This window comes from Anas platyrhynchos, chromosome 5 (assembly GCF_047663525.1).
Source record: "Anas platyrhynchos isolate ZD024472 breed Pekin duck chromosome 5, IASCAAS_PekinDuck_T2T, whole genome shotgun sequence".
NCBI classification, from domain to species: domain Eukaryota; kingdom Metazoa; phylum Chordata; class Aves; order Anseriformes; family Anatidae; genus Anas; species Anas platyrhynchos.
Genome location: NC_092591.1, coordinates 37,317,264 through 37,331,402, shown reverse-complemented (window position 1 = coordinate 37,331,402; position 14,139 = coordinate 37,317,264). Strand labels below are relative to the sequence as shown.

The following is a 14,139-nucleotide window of genomic DNA, read 5'->3' as shown; positions in this document are numbered from 1 at the left end:
AGTGGGCAGGGCAGGGAGTGGGGAGGGGGTTGTTAGCAGTAAAGTCTCACCTTCTGCGCCCCTGAGAAGGCGTGGTAGTAACATGAAACATAGGTCATTATGGCCTTCTCATCCGGCCTTAGCGTGCCTATAATATCTGTGCAGAGAAGGAAAAGAGGTTGAAAGGATAAAGTAAGAAGCAGCACATAGAATAAAACAAAACAGTCATGGGTGGCGTGAGAGAGGGGGAGAAAACTTCCCATCATGCAGAGCAGGACAGGCCAAACAGATTTCCATGCGGAGCTGGGAGGTCGGATCAGAAGGTGGCTAGCAGCGTTGGCTTGTGGCTCGAAGCGGCACCCCTGCGCCCTCCCCCCGCATCCAGGAGGGTTTGAGCTGAGGATCCGGGCTCTGCACCTTCCCAGCGGTGGTCGGAGGGTACCAACGGGCTGTTGGGAGGTGTTCGGGGCTGTGCCCAAGGCCTTGCTGCACACTGAGGAGCTGCAGAGACCAGAGCTTCCTACGCGCTGCTCTGCTTCACCACGCACTGAGCGCTCCTATGGCACTCCAGTATGCTACTGGGTTTTGGGCAGAGACATTTACAAGGTCTCACACACAAAATGTTTTCCTTAAGTGACTCTGTTACCAACAGGATAATGGCTGAGCCAAACATGGCGAGGACTCGACTGCCTGATTTTCAGCATGGTGGGTGAGGAAAGGTTAAAAGGAAACAAATGAACAAAGCCAGGCATTTCAGTTGTGATAAACTGTGCTCTGTTCACATCTCACCATATAAGCCCTCATTAGACATGCTTTGTAAGACCCAGATGAACCGGGACTGAATTTGTGGCATGACTCAAGAAAGCAGCAGGTTTGGACCTTGAAGGACGGGTGTGGGAACCTGCAGCATATATAAGGTAAAAGATAAAGCTTTGGGTATTCGTTGAACACAGCATAAAACCACTAAGACAGCTCTGTTACCCCATCATTGTAAAGAAAACAAAAAAAGTGTGTAAGTATCAGCATAGTTTCCAGTGGGGTCAGCCTGCCGTGAGCAGCTGAGCAGAGCAATCTGTGGTCTCCATCTCTGTGAAACCAAGCATCGCAGCTCAGATTTTCCAGACACAGGGAGTGCAGGTCCCCAGCCATCAGGGCAGCAGTTTGGCTCCCCCCATTCTTGGCCTTTATGGGCACACCAAGGCACTGGCATATGTAAGTGCCACTGGAACAGCAACGCTAACTACAGGGAAGTAGGACTCCTGGCTCCCTTGCCCCATGTATTGAGTCTGGGGCACCACTTTGAACCAACAGCCAACTCTACCGAAAACATAATAAAGATGCCCGTAGCTAGAGAGGAGAGAGAGAAAGAAAAAAAGGTTTGGACATTAGCAACGGCACCAGGTGTGCTCTGTGGAGGGAGCTTGGGATCCTGTGATACCTTCTGGGCTCCTGAGAAGGCGTGGTAGAAGCTAGAAACATAGGTCATGATGGCTTTCTCGTCAGGACGGGCAGTTCCAACAATGTCTGTCAAAAAAAACCTCACGTTAAGAGCATAACCAACTGATGGGAGGGAAGTAAAGGAAGGGGAGAACCACAACTGTCCAGGAGGCCTGCTAGGGTATACACTTGTCATAGCAACTCTGAAGAGTTTCCCAGCTTTGTCTAGAAAATGTATCACTCTCAGAAGCCAGGATCACCCTTTCTGGTTCCCCTCCCTCACGATAAAATTGCTTCCAGTGTCTGGCAGGGCTAATGCAGCCATATGTCAACACGTCTCACACCAGAGCGCTTCCCCATCCTGAGAGCATTAATGTGAATGATGGGTTGAATCAATCCAAACTAGCAACAGGTTGATATGGTTTTTATAGATGTACCATTCTGCAATTCTTCCATGCAGTTCTTCAGAAAAGATCCTTTCTTCCTTCCTTTCTGTGCCCCTGTCCTCCATTTCAACACAATGATGATTTGAATTTCAAAAGACCCTTTCATTAGTTTCAAGAGAAACTCAACACCTCCAGAGATCAGAATTAATGGTGTAGAGGAATGCACATTAGTCCCAGTCTGTAAGGGAGGAGACCGATCAAGAAAAAGCAATAGAAGCTCCTTTAAGTGACCCTCTTCATCACTGTTAGCTATGCTGAGATCTGAAGCTAGATCTACTTATTTTGGGGGTGGCTTTATTCCTACAGAATGGCAGGAAGCACTCACATCTATTCCAGAAACCTCATGATTGTTTGTGACCTCAACATAGTGAGTGTAGGGAAACCGAGACTCATCCCTGGGAATGGGAAACACTGCCTAAGAATATGAACATGAACTTCCTAGTTACCCGAATACAGGTTAACTGGGTTCAACTGTCTGATTTCCACCTTCCCCCTTAGTTCCTCTTTCTCTTTTATTTAAAAAATGCCTTTAATTGCTTCTCCTGTCAAAACCAAGCCTGAAATACAGCTTCCACCACTGAAACCAGCTGGCTTCAGCCCCTGAACCAGTGAACTATTTTAGGCTGTTGTTTATACTTCAGAGTTACAGTCTCTGGTCTGTAGCCAAGCTGGTTCTGACAAGGCTTGGAGAAGTAATCCTTGCTGTCCCAGTGGCCTCTGGGAAGCAGTTATAGTCAGTAGCAAAAGCATCTCTGAAATACATGGATTTCTGCCTTGGTCTCAAGATCCAGTCATTGAGGGATCTTCATGCCCAAGACTTCCAAGTAGTCAAGAAGAAGCAGTTTATAATACTGATGTCGCATCCCCAAAAGGAAGATCAACAGCCGTGTCAGAAAGAGCACAGAAAAAAATCTGAAGCAAAAGGAACGCTGTCCTACACCATACATTATCTCAGTATTAAGCCTGGTTCTTGAAAGGCAACACTTTGGTCAGCTGTAGACATAGCCAGGTGTTACTCATCTCTGCCTAGTGAGTCAACCCCAGGTTAAGATCTCCGTATCAGACTCAGAAAACTGAGGGGCACAGGAGGAAGAGGGAAGCAAAACGTGATTAATTATTCCATTGTAACTTTTTTCCTGCACACTTAGTATGTGATGATGGAGAGAGCACTCAGATGTTACTGAATTCTTGTACAATACAAATCCACCTAGAAGAAGTGGGAAATGTCAAGAAAAAGCAAGTTATCACCCCCTGCATTCCACTTTACCTTCGGCATCCAGCATCTTGGGGATATCCAGGTATTTCTCAGCCACATCAAAGGCTGTGTTTAGGTTAGTGAGAGGATCATCCTGGGAAAGAAAGAAAGAAAGCCAGAGCATTAGCATCAACTCGTAAAAAGGTTCACAGCATTTCTCTCAAAATAGAGCAACTGTGCTTTATTTGGTTCAGGTAACTCAGCTGTCCAGACAAAATTACGTGCAACTCCTCATGTAGCAGGATGAAATAATTAGCCTCCTTTTGAAAGCAGAGCCTGGAGACTCATGATATGATAATAACATATAATCTATGCACTTGCAACAAAAAGGAGTAATACATTTTGTTTTGCATTTAGTTTAAAGTAACATTAGCTTCACATCATATTGATAGTAAATGGCCATATCACACATTTACATATCATGCTTACATTAGGTTTGCATCTTCCATTTTAAAGAACTGCAGAGCAGTGTAGGAACATCTAAGCAATACTAAAATAGTAACAACATCTGCAACGGGTGCTGTCCTTAGCTAGTGTACAGTTTGTTGAACACCAGTTGAGTGGGAGGAAGAGAAATGTTTGAACGAATCTCTACAAAATAAATATATATAAAAGTACCCATTTTGTCTGAGCATTGGTTTTCTTCATAAGTGCTGCAGAGTACTTGCCATTTCCTTAGTATATTTCTATTCCTCTAGGTATAAACCTTCTGCTGTAGCAGGATGCACTTCAGATACAGACATCAATACACAGTAATCAAATTCTAAACAAAGTTGCGTGTGACATGAGTCATATCACAAAGGTAACTAACTAGATTTTAGAGAGCCAAACAAGAGAATGTGAAACACAGATGTCACTGGAAATGAAAGACCTCTGCAAATTGCTCCCAGCATTCAAACGTAAAGATCTGCAACAAAACACCTATCAAGCAGCATCAGCCCATCATACAAGCTTGATTCCTATATTCCTGCATATCCATGACATTTATTCTGAAGGATCAATCAATCAACTTCATGGATGACTATTTCTACTGTTGAGACAGGTGGCTTCTGCTGGAGGAGGGGCTGTGCACAAAATGCTAGTGTTTAGTCACTGTTTGCTAAGAGGCTTTCAGGAGGGAGGAAGGATAGGGTGTCTCTCCATACTGTCATTTCTGCCACACACCGAGTCCCGCCTTAAAAATTAGGAAATAAGAAGTGCAGTCATTTCACCTTTCTTCCTGGACTAGCATCCATGCTCCATTTCTCTTCTACTTGACAGCATGTGCTTTCACTTACTGCAATGACTTGGAAGACTGAGCTGTACCTGACCTTTAATCAGTAGTCAATCTCCTTTGAACCCACTAAGCATGACAGATGGAGCCAGGCAGGCTTGGGCAGACAGGTGTGAGCGCACAGAAAGGTTTCTTTACAGCACTGGTCACAAAGTAGCCCCTGTATTACTGCATTCAAGAAGCTATGAAACCAAGCCATTCTGGAAGAGGCTTGCTGCAGCAGTTCCCCAGGAATTAATGCATGCTTTGGGTTGGCATCCCATAACAATATCATGTTCCTTTGGATGAATGTCTCCAGCAGGCAGCAATGTTTCACCTACCAAAGTAAATCATACACAGAGGCCATCCAAACAGACCCAAGCAGTAATCCATATTTAGTCCACCGGGACAAGTCAGTACTAAGTGAGGAAATGTTGCATGGGCATGTGGTGATGAAACAAACGTCTGTCACACATGGCGACAGGCCATCATTTCTCAGCACCAATTAGTACTTTATCCCTATTTAGTACACTTTCAGGGGTGACTTCAACAGATATATCTAAATCCACCTCTACAGAGCTTAGTAGTGCAGGGGATTTTAAATATCCTCCAGCCACAAGGAGCCACCCTGTCCAATGGACTTACAGACACTGGCACCAGTTCAACTTCAGCCTACTTGCCTCTGGTACCTGCTGTGCAGAAACCACTATGAACCCGAAGGGTAACCAAAAGCCTTATTTGAGGGGCTGAGACTAGCTACATGTAGACAGGACCTCACCTCCATTTACACTTATAGGAAGGAAGTGTAACAGCCTTTCTTTCACTTGAGTGAAATTTTCCCCTAGCCCACACGCCATTTTCTACTTCTGTAGAAACATCACCAGCACGTACTTTTAATTTCAACCCATGCTGACCAGGAATACCATGACATCACTAATACCCCCTGCCCCGAGAGAGAGACTAGTATTAGTATTATTAACCCAGACCCTTCCTCAGCTCAGCCCCGTCTGCCAGAGCTGCCGGAGGAGCGGTCAGCCTCTCCTGGAGGAAAGGGAGGTGCAAACTCGCTGCAGATAGCTTCCCTATCAGTCTGCGAGTAACAACGCCAGGGGCGATGTTGCCAAAGGTTAAAAAGAATTCTAAGCTGCAAGATGGGAGAGGTTTCCTGATGGGAAAACTTACTGGTCTTGGGCACTCCCAAAGGAAGGGCTGGAAGTCTTAACGTGTGGGAAACCGAAGGCTCACCTAGATGAAGCCAGCAGACTTCTATTTCGTGTGTAACAAGGATGTGTGATCACATCGTCTCTTGGGGAATGAAGCTAAAGATAACACTACTGAAAGCAAGCTGTCTGAGCCCAAGACTAGCCTGGAGATTTACAGAGAGCTAAACCTGAGCAAGGCCCTGTTCCCTGTCGGAAAAGCTGCACCCCTCACGGACAGCAGAGCTGCTTATCACAGCTTCTTGGTTGCAAGGCAGAGGGTTCCCTGGTGGCCCCAACAGGGTCTTGAGCCTCTGGAAATTACAACAGACACCACTGCTTTCAGTTCCAGCCCCTAGTACACCAGCTAATCATTACTTCAAATTCCTCACTTCATTTGACTCCTCGTGAAGAGGGAAAAACAAGTGAAGACTGCCCTGCCCTGGCGGCTCCAGGCCTCGCAAAGCAGCACTCCAGCACCACAGGTGCAGGCATGCTTCAGGGGCCCAAAGGCAGCAGGGAAACGAGCCCAGTGACTTGTCTCTTCCCTCCACGGCTCAGACACACACCCCAGAGCAGCACTGACTGAGATGAGGGTCTCCAGAGGCGCCTCAGTCCCCAGCCTGCTTACACGAGCACAGAAATAGAGACACCTAAGAAAAGCAGTAACCTGGGAGCTCTGGCGGGGCCAACCCCCAGGAAAGCTATAGTTGTTTTCCACGTAAGAATAATGTTGTTTTAACAGTGGCAGACAGTACACCTGCTCTAAACAGATGCCTACCTGGCACGTTCTCTGTTTTTGCTGTCTAAAGACGACCACAGCTCTTCCTTTTCCACCACAACCCTAACTCACACAGGGAGTCATCTCTCCTCCTCCAGCTAGTCCCAAGCCCTTGCAGCACACAAGGTTGCCATGGCAATTATTGCAGTGTGACAAGAAAAAATCTTCTATTAACTAGCAATCAGGAAAGGGGATGGAGGAAAATCAGGAGAGAGCAAGCACTTCCTACATCTGCCAGAGTTGAAGACACCGGGAAAAAAAAAAATCCAATTAGTACAATTCATATTTTCAGGAATATCTGTAAGAAATGCCTCCAACAGCAGCACACAGATGACACTTCTGTATGGACTTCAGTACATGAGGGGGCGTTTGAGCTATCAAACTGTACTGGATGAAAATATCTTAGATTTGGTTCACAATTCAGCTCTGGATGGGGGTAAAAGGCGTATGGGAAGCCCCATCTTCTTGTCCCTCATGTGCAGACCATGAGCTGAAGATCTTACCTACATTGACCAGAACAATAGCAGGCAGACCTGCACCGAATAAAAGCCATCTAATCAAATAAGTTATTGTGGTGTCAGGGAATTACTGACACCAAACTGTGTTGACCTGAACCTTTCATTTCAGGGCCTGGTCAATACAAGCACCTTCAGTTAGGCACTGCATGTCAGCAGGAAATAATTGTGCACACTCCACTACTATAGCTAACGAAAAAAAGAGCTAGGAACCAAGAACAACCATGCTGATAAAAGAACTTTCTAACTTTTTGGAAAGCAGACACACAGCTACACCAGCTACCTTTTGCTACCATATGCTGCCAATACACAATATGTAGCACAGACACAGCCTTTACAAAGGAGCAGAAAACACTAAAACTGCATGAGAATGCTGCTCAAACAGGAGCTATAGCGCAGACTTCTTATCATCTTGGACTGCTGATGTTCACTTCTCTCTCTCATATATTTGTGTGCTTGTGTGTATACAAACACACATCACCAAAGGCACACACAGCTGAGGTGTGTGAGCTAATCAGTCCCTAGGGATGGAAGATACCTGGAGGTGGACCTTTAACCAATCCTCTGCTGCAATAGCTGATCTCAGCAGCCCTCCTCATATCTTTCCCTGCAACATAAATCCCCTGCAGAGCCAGGGCAGATACAAAATGCTGGGTTTTTTTGTTTGCTTGGTTTTGAGGAGAAGGGTGCAGAAATTGTGCAGGTAAATACTGTATTTAGGAAGGTGCTGTGTTTGTACATTATACAGATGGGTTTGAAAGATCTAGTGTAAAAAAGGCAACTTCAGCACATATCAACTGCAATCAGAGCTAAAGGCTAGGCTCTGAGCTAAGTTCTTCCCAGCTATTTGCTCAAGACTTTAGTTCTGTAGAGTTATCAAACATGCATTTAATCTCATGCCTGTAAAGCAATCAAGGCAGAACAAAAATAAAAATGATACAGTAAGGGTCAGAAGACTGCAGGAAAGCAGAGGGAACATGATGAAGGATGTGATCAAAGTCAAGGGGAACACAAAAGGAGCTGGTTGCCTTTAACCATGCTCCAAGGAGGACAAATTCCCTCCCATTAATATTGATTTTGGCTAGAACAATCACCCTCTCCTTCACCTTATAAGGCCTGCAGGCGAAGTGACCAAATAACTTTCATTTTCTTTCCCTTACTTGAGTTTTGTTTGAGCTTGGCTTAGGACTTTGTTGGTAATGGAGAGCATTGTAGCATTTACCCTGTTGGGTTTAGCTGCTTTTATTTTCCCAAGATCAGACACTGAAAATGTAGCTAGCTCCAATAATTCCATTTTTTATTGCTGCTGTTTATGTAAACAGGTAGAGTCTATCCCCACTGTTTATTCATCATATGCTGACTCCAGACACTAAAACTGATCAGATAATATAATTGACTGCTCTGCAAGACAGTAAAGATCTAAAAGGTTACTGAAAAGCAGATCAGACATTGTACGAGTCATTGCCTCAAGGAAGCAGCTAATTTGATTAACTCATTTACATATTGTCCATTTGCACAGTAATTCAAGAGCCCAGATCTATTAGTGATGGGATTCTACGCTTATTTTTCTAGCTAGCATCTTTCTAACAGCCAGCCCATGAGATCAGATGGTCAAACTTTTAATAGATTAGCCCCAGTAACAGTACACAAATAATGCTCTTGATGACATTTCACTCTGGTTGTATACACAGGTATAGGTAAACAGGATCTAAGCAGGCGGTGGGAATGCAAGTAGGATGCGAATCCAGCTTGCTCTTCTGTCACCTGGTTGGGTCAGAACACTGCGGGCAACACAAAGAGCTGATCATTCTCTCTCATCATTCCAGTAGCAGTCTTGTTTCCAAGACACACAACAGGAGGCACTTTGGAGCAGCTAAATGCCATATTGCCAGTGGCAATTTTTAAAGTATAACTGAAGTGTTATGGCAAATACTTTTCTGGTATTTGACAATGCTAGGAGACGTCCAGTATGCAGATGGCTCAGTGCTGAGCTGGAAGCATGTGGCAAGCATCCAGTTGGGGCACAACACCCACCTCACTTGAGCTTTTACACTTGATTAACAGGTAACCGGTTTCCATCCAGCTCTTCCCAGAAATGTTAAGTCTGATCTGACTCACTAGTCTGTGACATTAGTACAGAATTAGCCTTACATTTGGTGCTACTGAATTTGCCAGTTTTTGCTCATTAGCTGGGACTGGGGCACGTGCGGCTCATATAAGGCAGTCTGAAAGCAAGGAAAGTCAAGCAGGCAGCTCATTAAGTTCATGCTTCACTAAGAAGCATGAATGTACTGATTCATCCCCTCCTTCCTTCCCCCTTGTCCTGCAACTGCCAGCTTGTGTTGAAGTTGTCCAGTTATCTGTTTATCAAGCTAATTCTTCCTCTTTAATTCCATGGACCCAAGCATTTACTATGACAAACAGACTGAGTTGTACCTTTCGTAGCTTCCCATAGTCGATGAGCTCTGGACGGTGTCTGTGAATTAAAGCGCAGAAACCAAGGCCATCCTTCCAACTGTAAGAGAGAACAATGAACAGTGTTCAGCCAGGGAGAGATACAGTGAGGGTATGAGCATGAGAGAAGGCACCAAAACAGGAGGAGGATTAATGAGAATTTAGTTTCTAACCAGCAGTGCCTCTGTAAGTGCTGGGAAGGATTCCTTCCAAGCCCTAAAAAAAATACACTGCAACTAGGACTTGCCCTTTGAATTGCCACCTCCTTTACACCAGTTCTCTGTGCTGAATTTTTACTGTCCTGGGGAGCATGCAAGAACAGGTGCAGAGCTCAGGGTTGAAAAAAGGTGTATATACATGTGCATGCCTTAGGGAAGAGACAGATTGAGGAGGAAGGGAACGACTGTTGGTGGCTATAACCAGCATTAAATAAGCCAATGCTTCACTTCCCAGTCTGCTCAGGACGTACAAGCAGAACTGGAACCAGAATTCCTCATTCCAATTAGCATAATCGTTTCCTACAATTTATCAAATCTAAACACTTCATCAACTAATCTGGGATGTGAAGCACTGATGCACTTGATTTTCTGAGAGGCACTTCTGCACTCAGTCTTAAGAAAAGCCCATAGCTAGGTCCACTACAGTACTGGTTAACATGGACAGATCTTCAGCTCTTTCACAAAAAAAAATTAAATAAATATTTTACATTTATAAGGTTCATAGAGTTTTCTGAGATGTACTGTAAAAGCACTATTACACAGAATCTTCAGTAAAGCACCTGTCAGTTTACAAATATTAAAAGCAGAGCAAGAAAACCTTTCATCCCATCCTAACTCTGCTATACAACGAAATTTCTGGTGAAATAAGGGTTTAAAAAGCTCTTAATTCATTTCTTCTAAGGTATTCTGAGTTTTCACAGAGTGGAAGGTGTCTTGCTTATCCTTTGTCATATATGCTGCTCTCAGAGGACCTCATGCTCCATGAAAAGTTCTCCAACTTCTCAAAAGCAGCAATTGTAACCAGAATGAAGAATTGGGATGTAGGTACTCGTATCCTCTTATAACCTCTGCCTTTAATTTCCTATGTGCCTCTCTGGACTATGCCACCATGTAACATATTTTCCGATGGAAATGTAGATGTGTCAGGAAAATTTTTAAATATAGCATAAAGACATCTCAAAATAACATAGACTGTAAAGCTAAATTCTTGCCTGTGACTCACCTGATATGGAAGTTTTGGATGTTAACATTTTTGTAGGGGGCTGTCTTCCTCTGACACCATAACAAAAGTCCTTCTTTAGCAGATGTCTCTAAAGAAAGAAAGAATGCACGCCAATTAACCCACTTCCGCAGAAAGCAAGAGTCTCTGGAGCACATTAGAAAAACATGACCAACTCCTCTTTAGTAGAGGCAGCACTGAACTGCACTTTATTTAACTTCCTTTGTCATAAAATTCCTTGTTTGAATAGTGTACTGGAATGATTTTGATATTGTTATTTTCTTAAAGAGGTTCTGCAATAAGAAGATGGCATTTTGGGATTAGAGAGATCTTTGTAGGACTTGCAGAAAAAATGTTCATTTTCAGTGCTATTGAATCAGCCTGCAAGAAATACAATAGATTCCAACATCAAAGTTGATTTTCCTGCTTAGCCATCTTTTTGAGCTGCTCTCAAATTCTCTTACAAGAAGGTGAGGTGAAAAGACTTCTCAGCACTTCCAAATCCTGACAGAAAAGTCAACAAGACCATAGGGCAGCTTGGGAATGGCAGCTCTCTGGGATCTTCCAGTGACTCATCTACAAGCACATTCTGGGCCTTTTAAGTGGCAAAGCCATGTGGCCACCCCATTTGCTTGCTGCTCAACCATGGCTTGAAAGAACTGAGATTTACCTTCAACTGAGATATCCTGAATGGCAAAACGAAGAATGATGGTCCAGATCATGCCAAGAGTCATTTTAACGTTGCCATCCACAATTTCTAGGGGAAAAAAAAAAAAAAAAAAAAAGGAGAAAGAGAAGGATTAGAAGGATTAGAAGACATCAAGTTGCAAGTGCAAATCCCAATAAAACAGTCACATCAGGAAGCCCTCCATTTTGCAGATGGGGGAAACTGTAATTCCAGCTAAAAACAGTTCTTTGTCTCTCCAGATGCTCTGCTGGTGCAGCACAGTCTTGCACAGTAGTTCCCACTAATTACAGTGGTTCTCTTGCATTATACCACTGAGAGAAAAACAGATAGTGACACAGGAACAAGGACCAATATAGATCAGTGTAATTCACCGCAGGGACCTAAAACCACACTGTTCAAGTTTAATTTCTATCACTCATAAACCATATTACCCAAACTGGGAAAAAGTAAAGCCTTCCTGTCTTACTCTAGTATACCTACTACGAGTCACACCTATGTAACTGCTCCAGGGAAAATTATACCAGAATAACCAGGGAGACTTCCCAATGCACATGAGTTCTGGCAGCTGGTTGTGTAGTGTGAACAAAATAAAACCAAGAAAACCAAGAAACATCAACATTTTAATTTCAAACAAGCCTAAATGCCCCAGACTGCCTGCGTAGCAATTCCTTCAGCCATGTAATTGCCAAAAGACACAAAAGAGCATTCCTCAAAGTACATGCATCATGCTTGAAGAGGAAGCAAAGACTCATGCTGATCAGCTTGAGCAGAGCATAACATAAACTAAGATGTCAAGCAGATTGTGCTTTATTGCTCACTGGACTCTGCAATATAAATCAGCAAGGGTCAACAACTGGGAGGTTTTAGAAAGCAACCACTTGCACATGTGACGTATGGTCTGTTTGGGACGAGGGATGTAGATTCTGGGGGGAGGTGCTGGGAAGATGCTAGACCAGAAAGGGGTTTCCACTGCGTGCAGAAGAGCACCGAACAGGCCAAATTGCAAGCAGATGGGTCTCAAACGCTGATCCTCAGCATCTGCAAAAATTCTGCACGGACTACATATTCAGGTTATGAATTTTACAGCCTTCTTTTTTTTTTGGATGGTGAAAATAGCCTATCTGTTTTTTCTAGTCATTCTCTGGTGGTTTCCTGAACGGCAGAAGGATGTTTCACAAATAACTGACAAGTTACAGAGGTATTTTCAGTAAGAAAAGGGTTCAAATTAACCTACTGTTTGGGCTAGAACAACTCAAGTCCTAACCACATTGTCAGAAACCATTTTTCTGCAACCGTAGACACCTCCGTGTCACTGCTTCCACAAAGCTGCCCTGCAGAAACACCTCGTGCTCTGGGGCAAGGAGAAATCTGCAGTACAGGCAACTGCCACCCACCTGGATTCTGTCGCAAAAGTAACAATACTGGAAATTTTCTGTTTAAGCTGTTAAAAAAAGTTTTTCCAGCTATGAGATATTATCAAAATGTGAACCTCCCTGCCTTCAAAACCAACAGACAAGTAACCTGTAGCCCAAACATACTGCTTCAAAAACCCTCTCCATCCAACCCAGCTGTCTGGCTTGTGATTCAGTGGTACTTGTGGTGCCACGTCAAGTGCAAACTAGAAGGATAACCTCTGCTGTGCTTTGTCATACATCTCATTAGGAATTTACAAGTTGAAAAGATATAAAACTAGATGCACCAGCTTATTCTGCTTCAGCACACCTGTGTCCACTCCCTTCTGCACTTACAGCTTGAGGGGGACATCAGTTTGCTCAGAATTAAATAGCCAACAAACTTTTCATTGCATTACAAAAGAACTATGGTTATTGTTTCTGGCATGAAAAGAACTGTTTTTCCTGCTGACAGTTTTATCAATTTGCATTTTCCATCCTCCTGTGAAGCACTGCAACCAATGTAAAGGAAAATCCTTTTTTTTGTTAACTCCTTTTTATTGTTAAGGATACCTGAGATACCATAGCTGAAACATTAAAGAAAACATCCATGTTTTCAACTTGCTTTGTTCATGTGATAGATCTTTGTGGTGATTTAAAAAGAAAAAAGAAAAAAAGAAAAAAAAAAAAACAACCACAAAAAAAGCAATGCCTGTAAAAACCACAGCAGTTGGCAGAAGGACCCTAGGGTATACTTAAGATCTGAAAATAAATTTAGCTCTTTATTCTAATGGACTAGATTAAAATCTGATGGCAATACTTTAATGTTGGAAATGGTTTATGAACACTAATAAATCAATCAGTGAGCTGAAACAGGTAATTAATATTACTGTTCCATGGATTTTAATTGGAAATAAAGGTCAAGATACTACATAAAACCAGATGGTGTTAAGTTGCTAATGTGGCATTAGAACTCAGTACTATGCTCTAGTCACGTTCTCAAATTCCCCTTTTTATAAAGTTAGCTGGTAGAGTTAAGGTGGAAAGTATCCTTTCTCCCCCAGTTCTCCTCTTTGCCATATTCAATTTAAAAGGAAGATGTCTGCTCCCTGCTCCCATGTCAGATTCTTCCTTGGCACTGCTCCAAATCAAAGCTGCTCTGGAAGAAGCCCAAAATATTTCCACCACTTCATCTCTACAAATCACTTTATTTTTTCTTGACAAAGAGAAAACTCACCACCTACCAAGCAGATACTGATGTCAATGAGATTAGTGAGTGATCCATCCTGGGATACAGATTTAATCTACCATACCATCCCCAGTCCTTGCCTTCCTTTTTTTTTTTCTTCTTTTAAATAGAGTTGACAAAGCTGCTATCCTTTGTTAGAAGCAGGCAAGCATTTTTAATTTCTAGAGCAAAAAAAGTTCTCCTGGAAACCTGGTTACAAAAGCCACCAGCTTGTTCAGAAAGAGCCATATGCTCTTTGGCCCTAACTCACTCACTTTTCCATCTCTGCATTCCCC

At 43.3% G+C, this 14,139-nt stretch overlaps 1 protein-coding gene across 5 annotated transcripts in view; it reads right to left on the bottom strand.

The window, feature by feature from the left end:
- The window catches only part of ACTN1 (actinin alpha 1), an 85,130-nt gene that overhangs the window by 23,641 nt on the left and 47,350 nt on the right, over positions 1 to 14,139 (bottom strand). For all 5 annotated transcript variants that reach the window (XR_011809706.1, XM_038179255.2, XM_038179256.2 and 2 more), the window contains 5 exons: positions 11,207 to 11,293; positions 10,540 to 10,627; positions 9,301 to 9,379; positions 3,130 to 3,211; positions 1,418 to 1,503 (listed from right to left, as the gene is read on the bottom strand). Coding sequence is in view for 4 of the 5 variants with exons in the window: in XM_038179255.2 (XP_038035183.1) it covers positions 1,418 to 1,503; positions 3,130 to 3,211; positions 9,301 to 9,379; positions 10,540 to 10,627; positions 11,207 to 11,293 (422 nt within the window). In the remaining variant the exon portion in view is untranslated. The remainder of the gene's footprint in view (positions 1 to 1,417; positions 1,504 to 3,129; positions 3,212 to 9,300; positions 9,380 to 10,539; positions 10,628 to 11,206; positions 11,294 to 14,139) is intronic.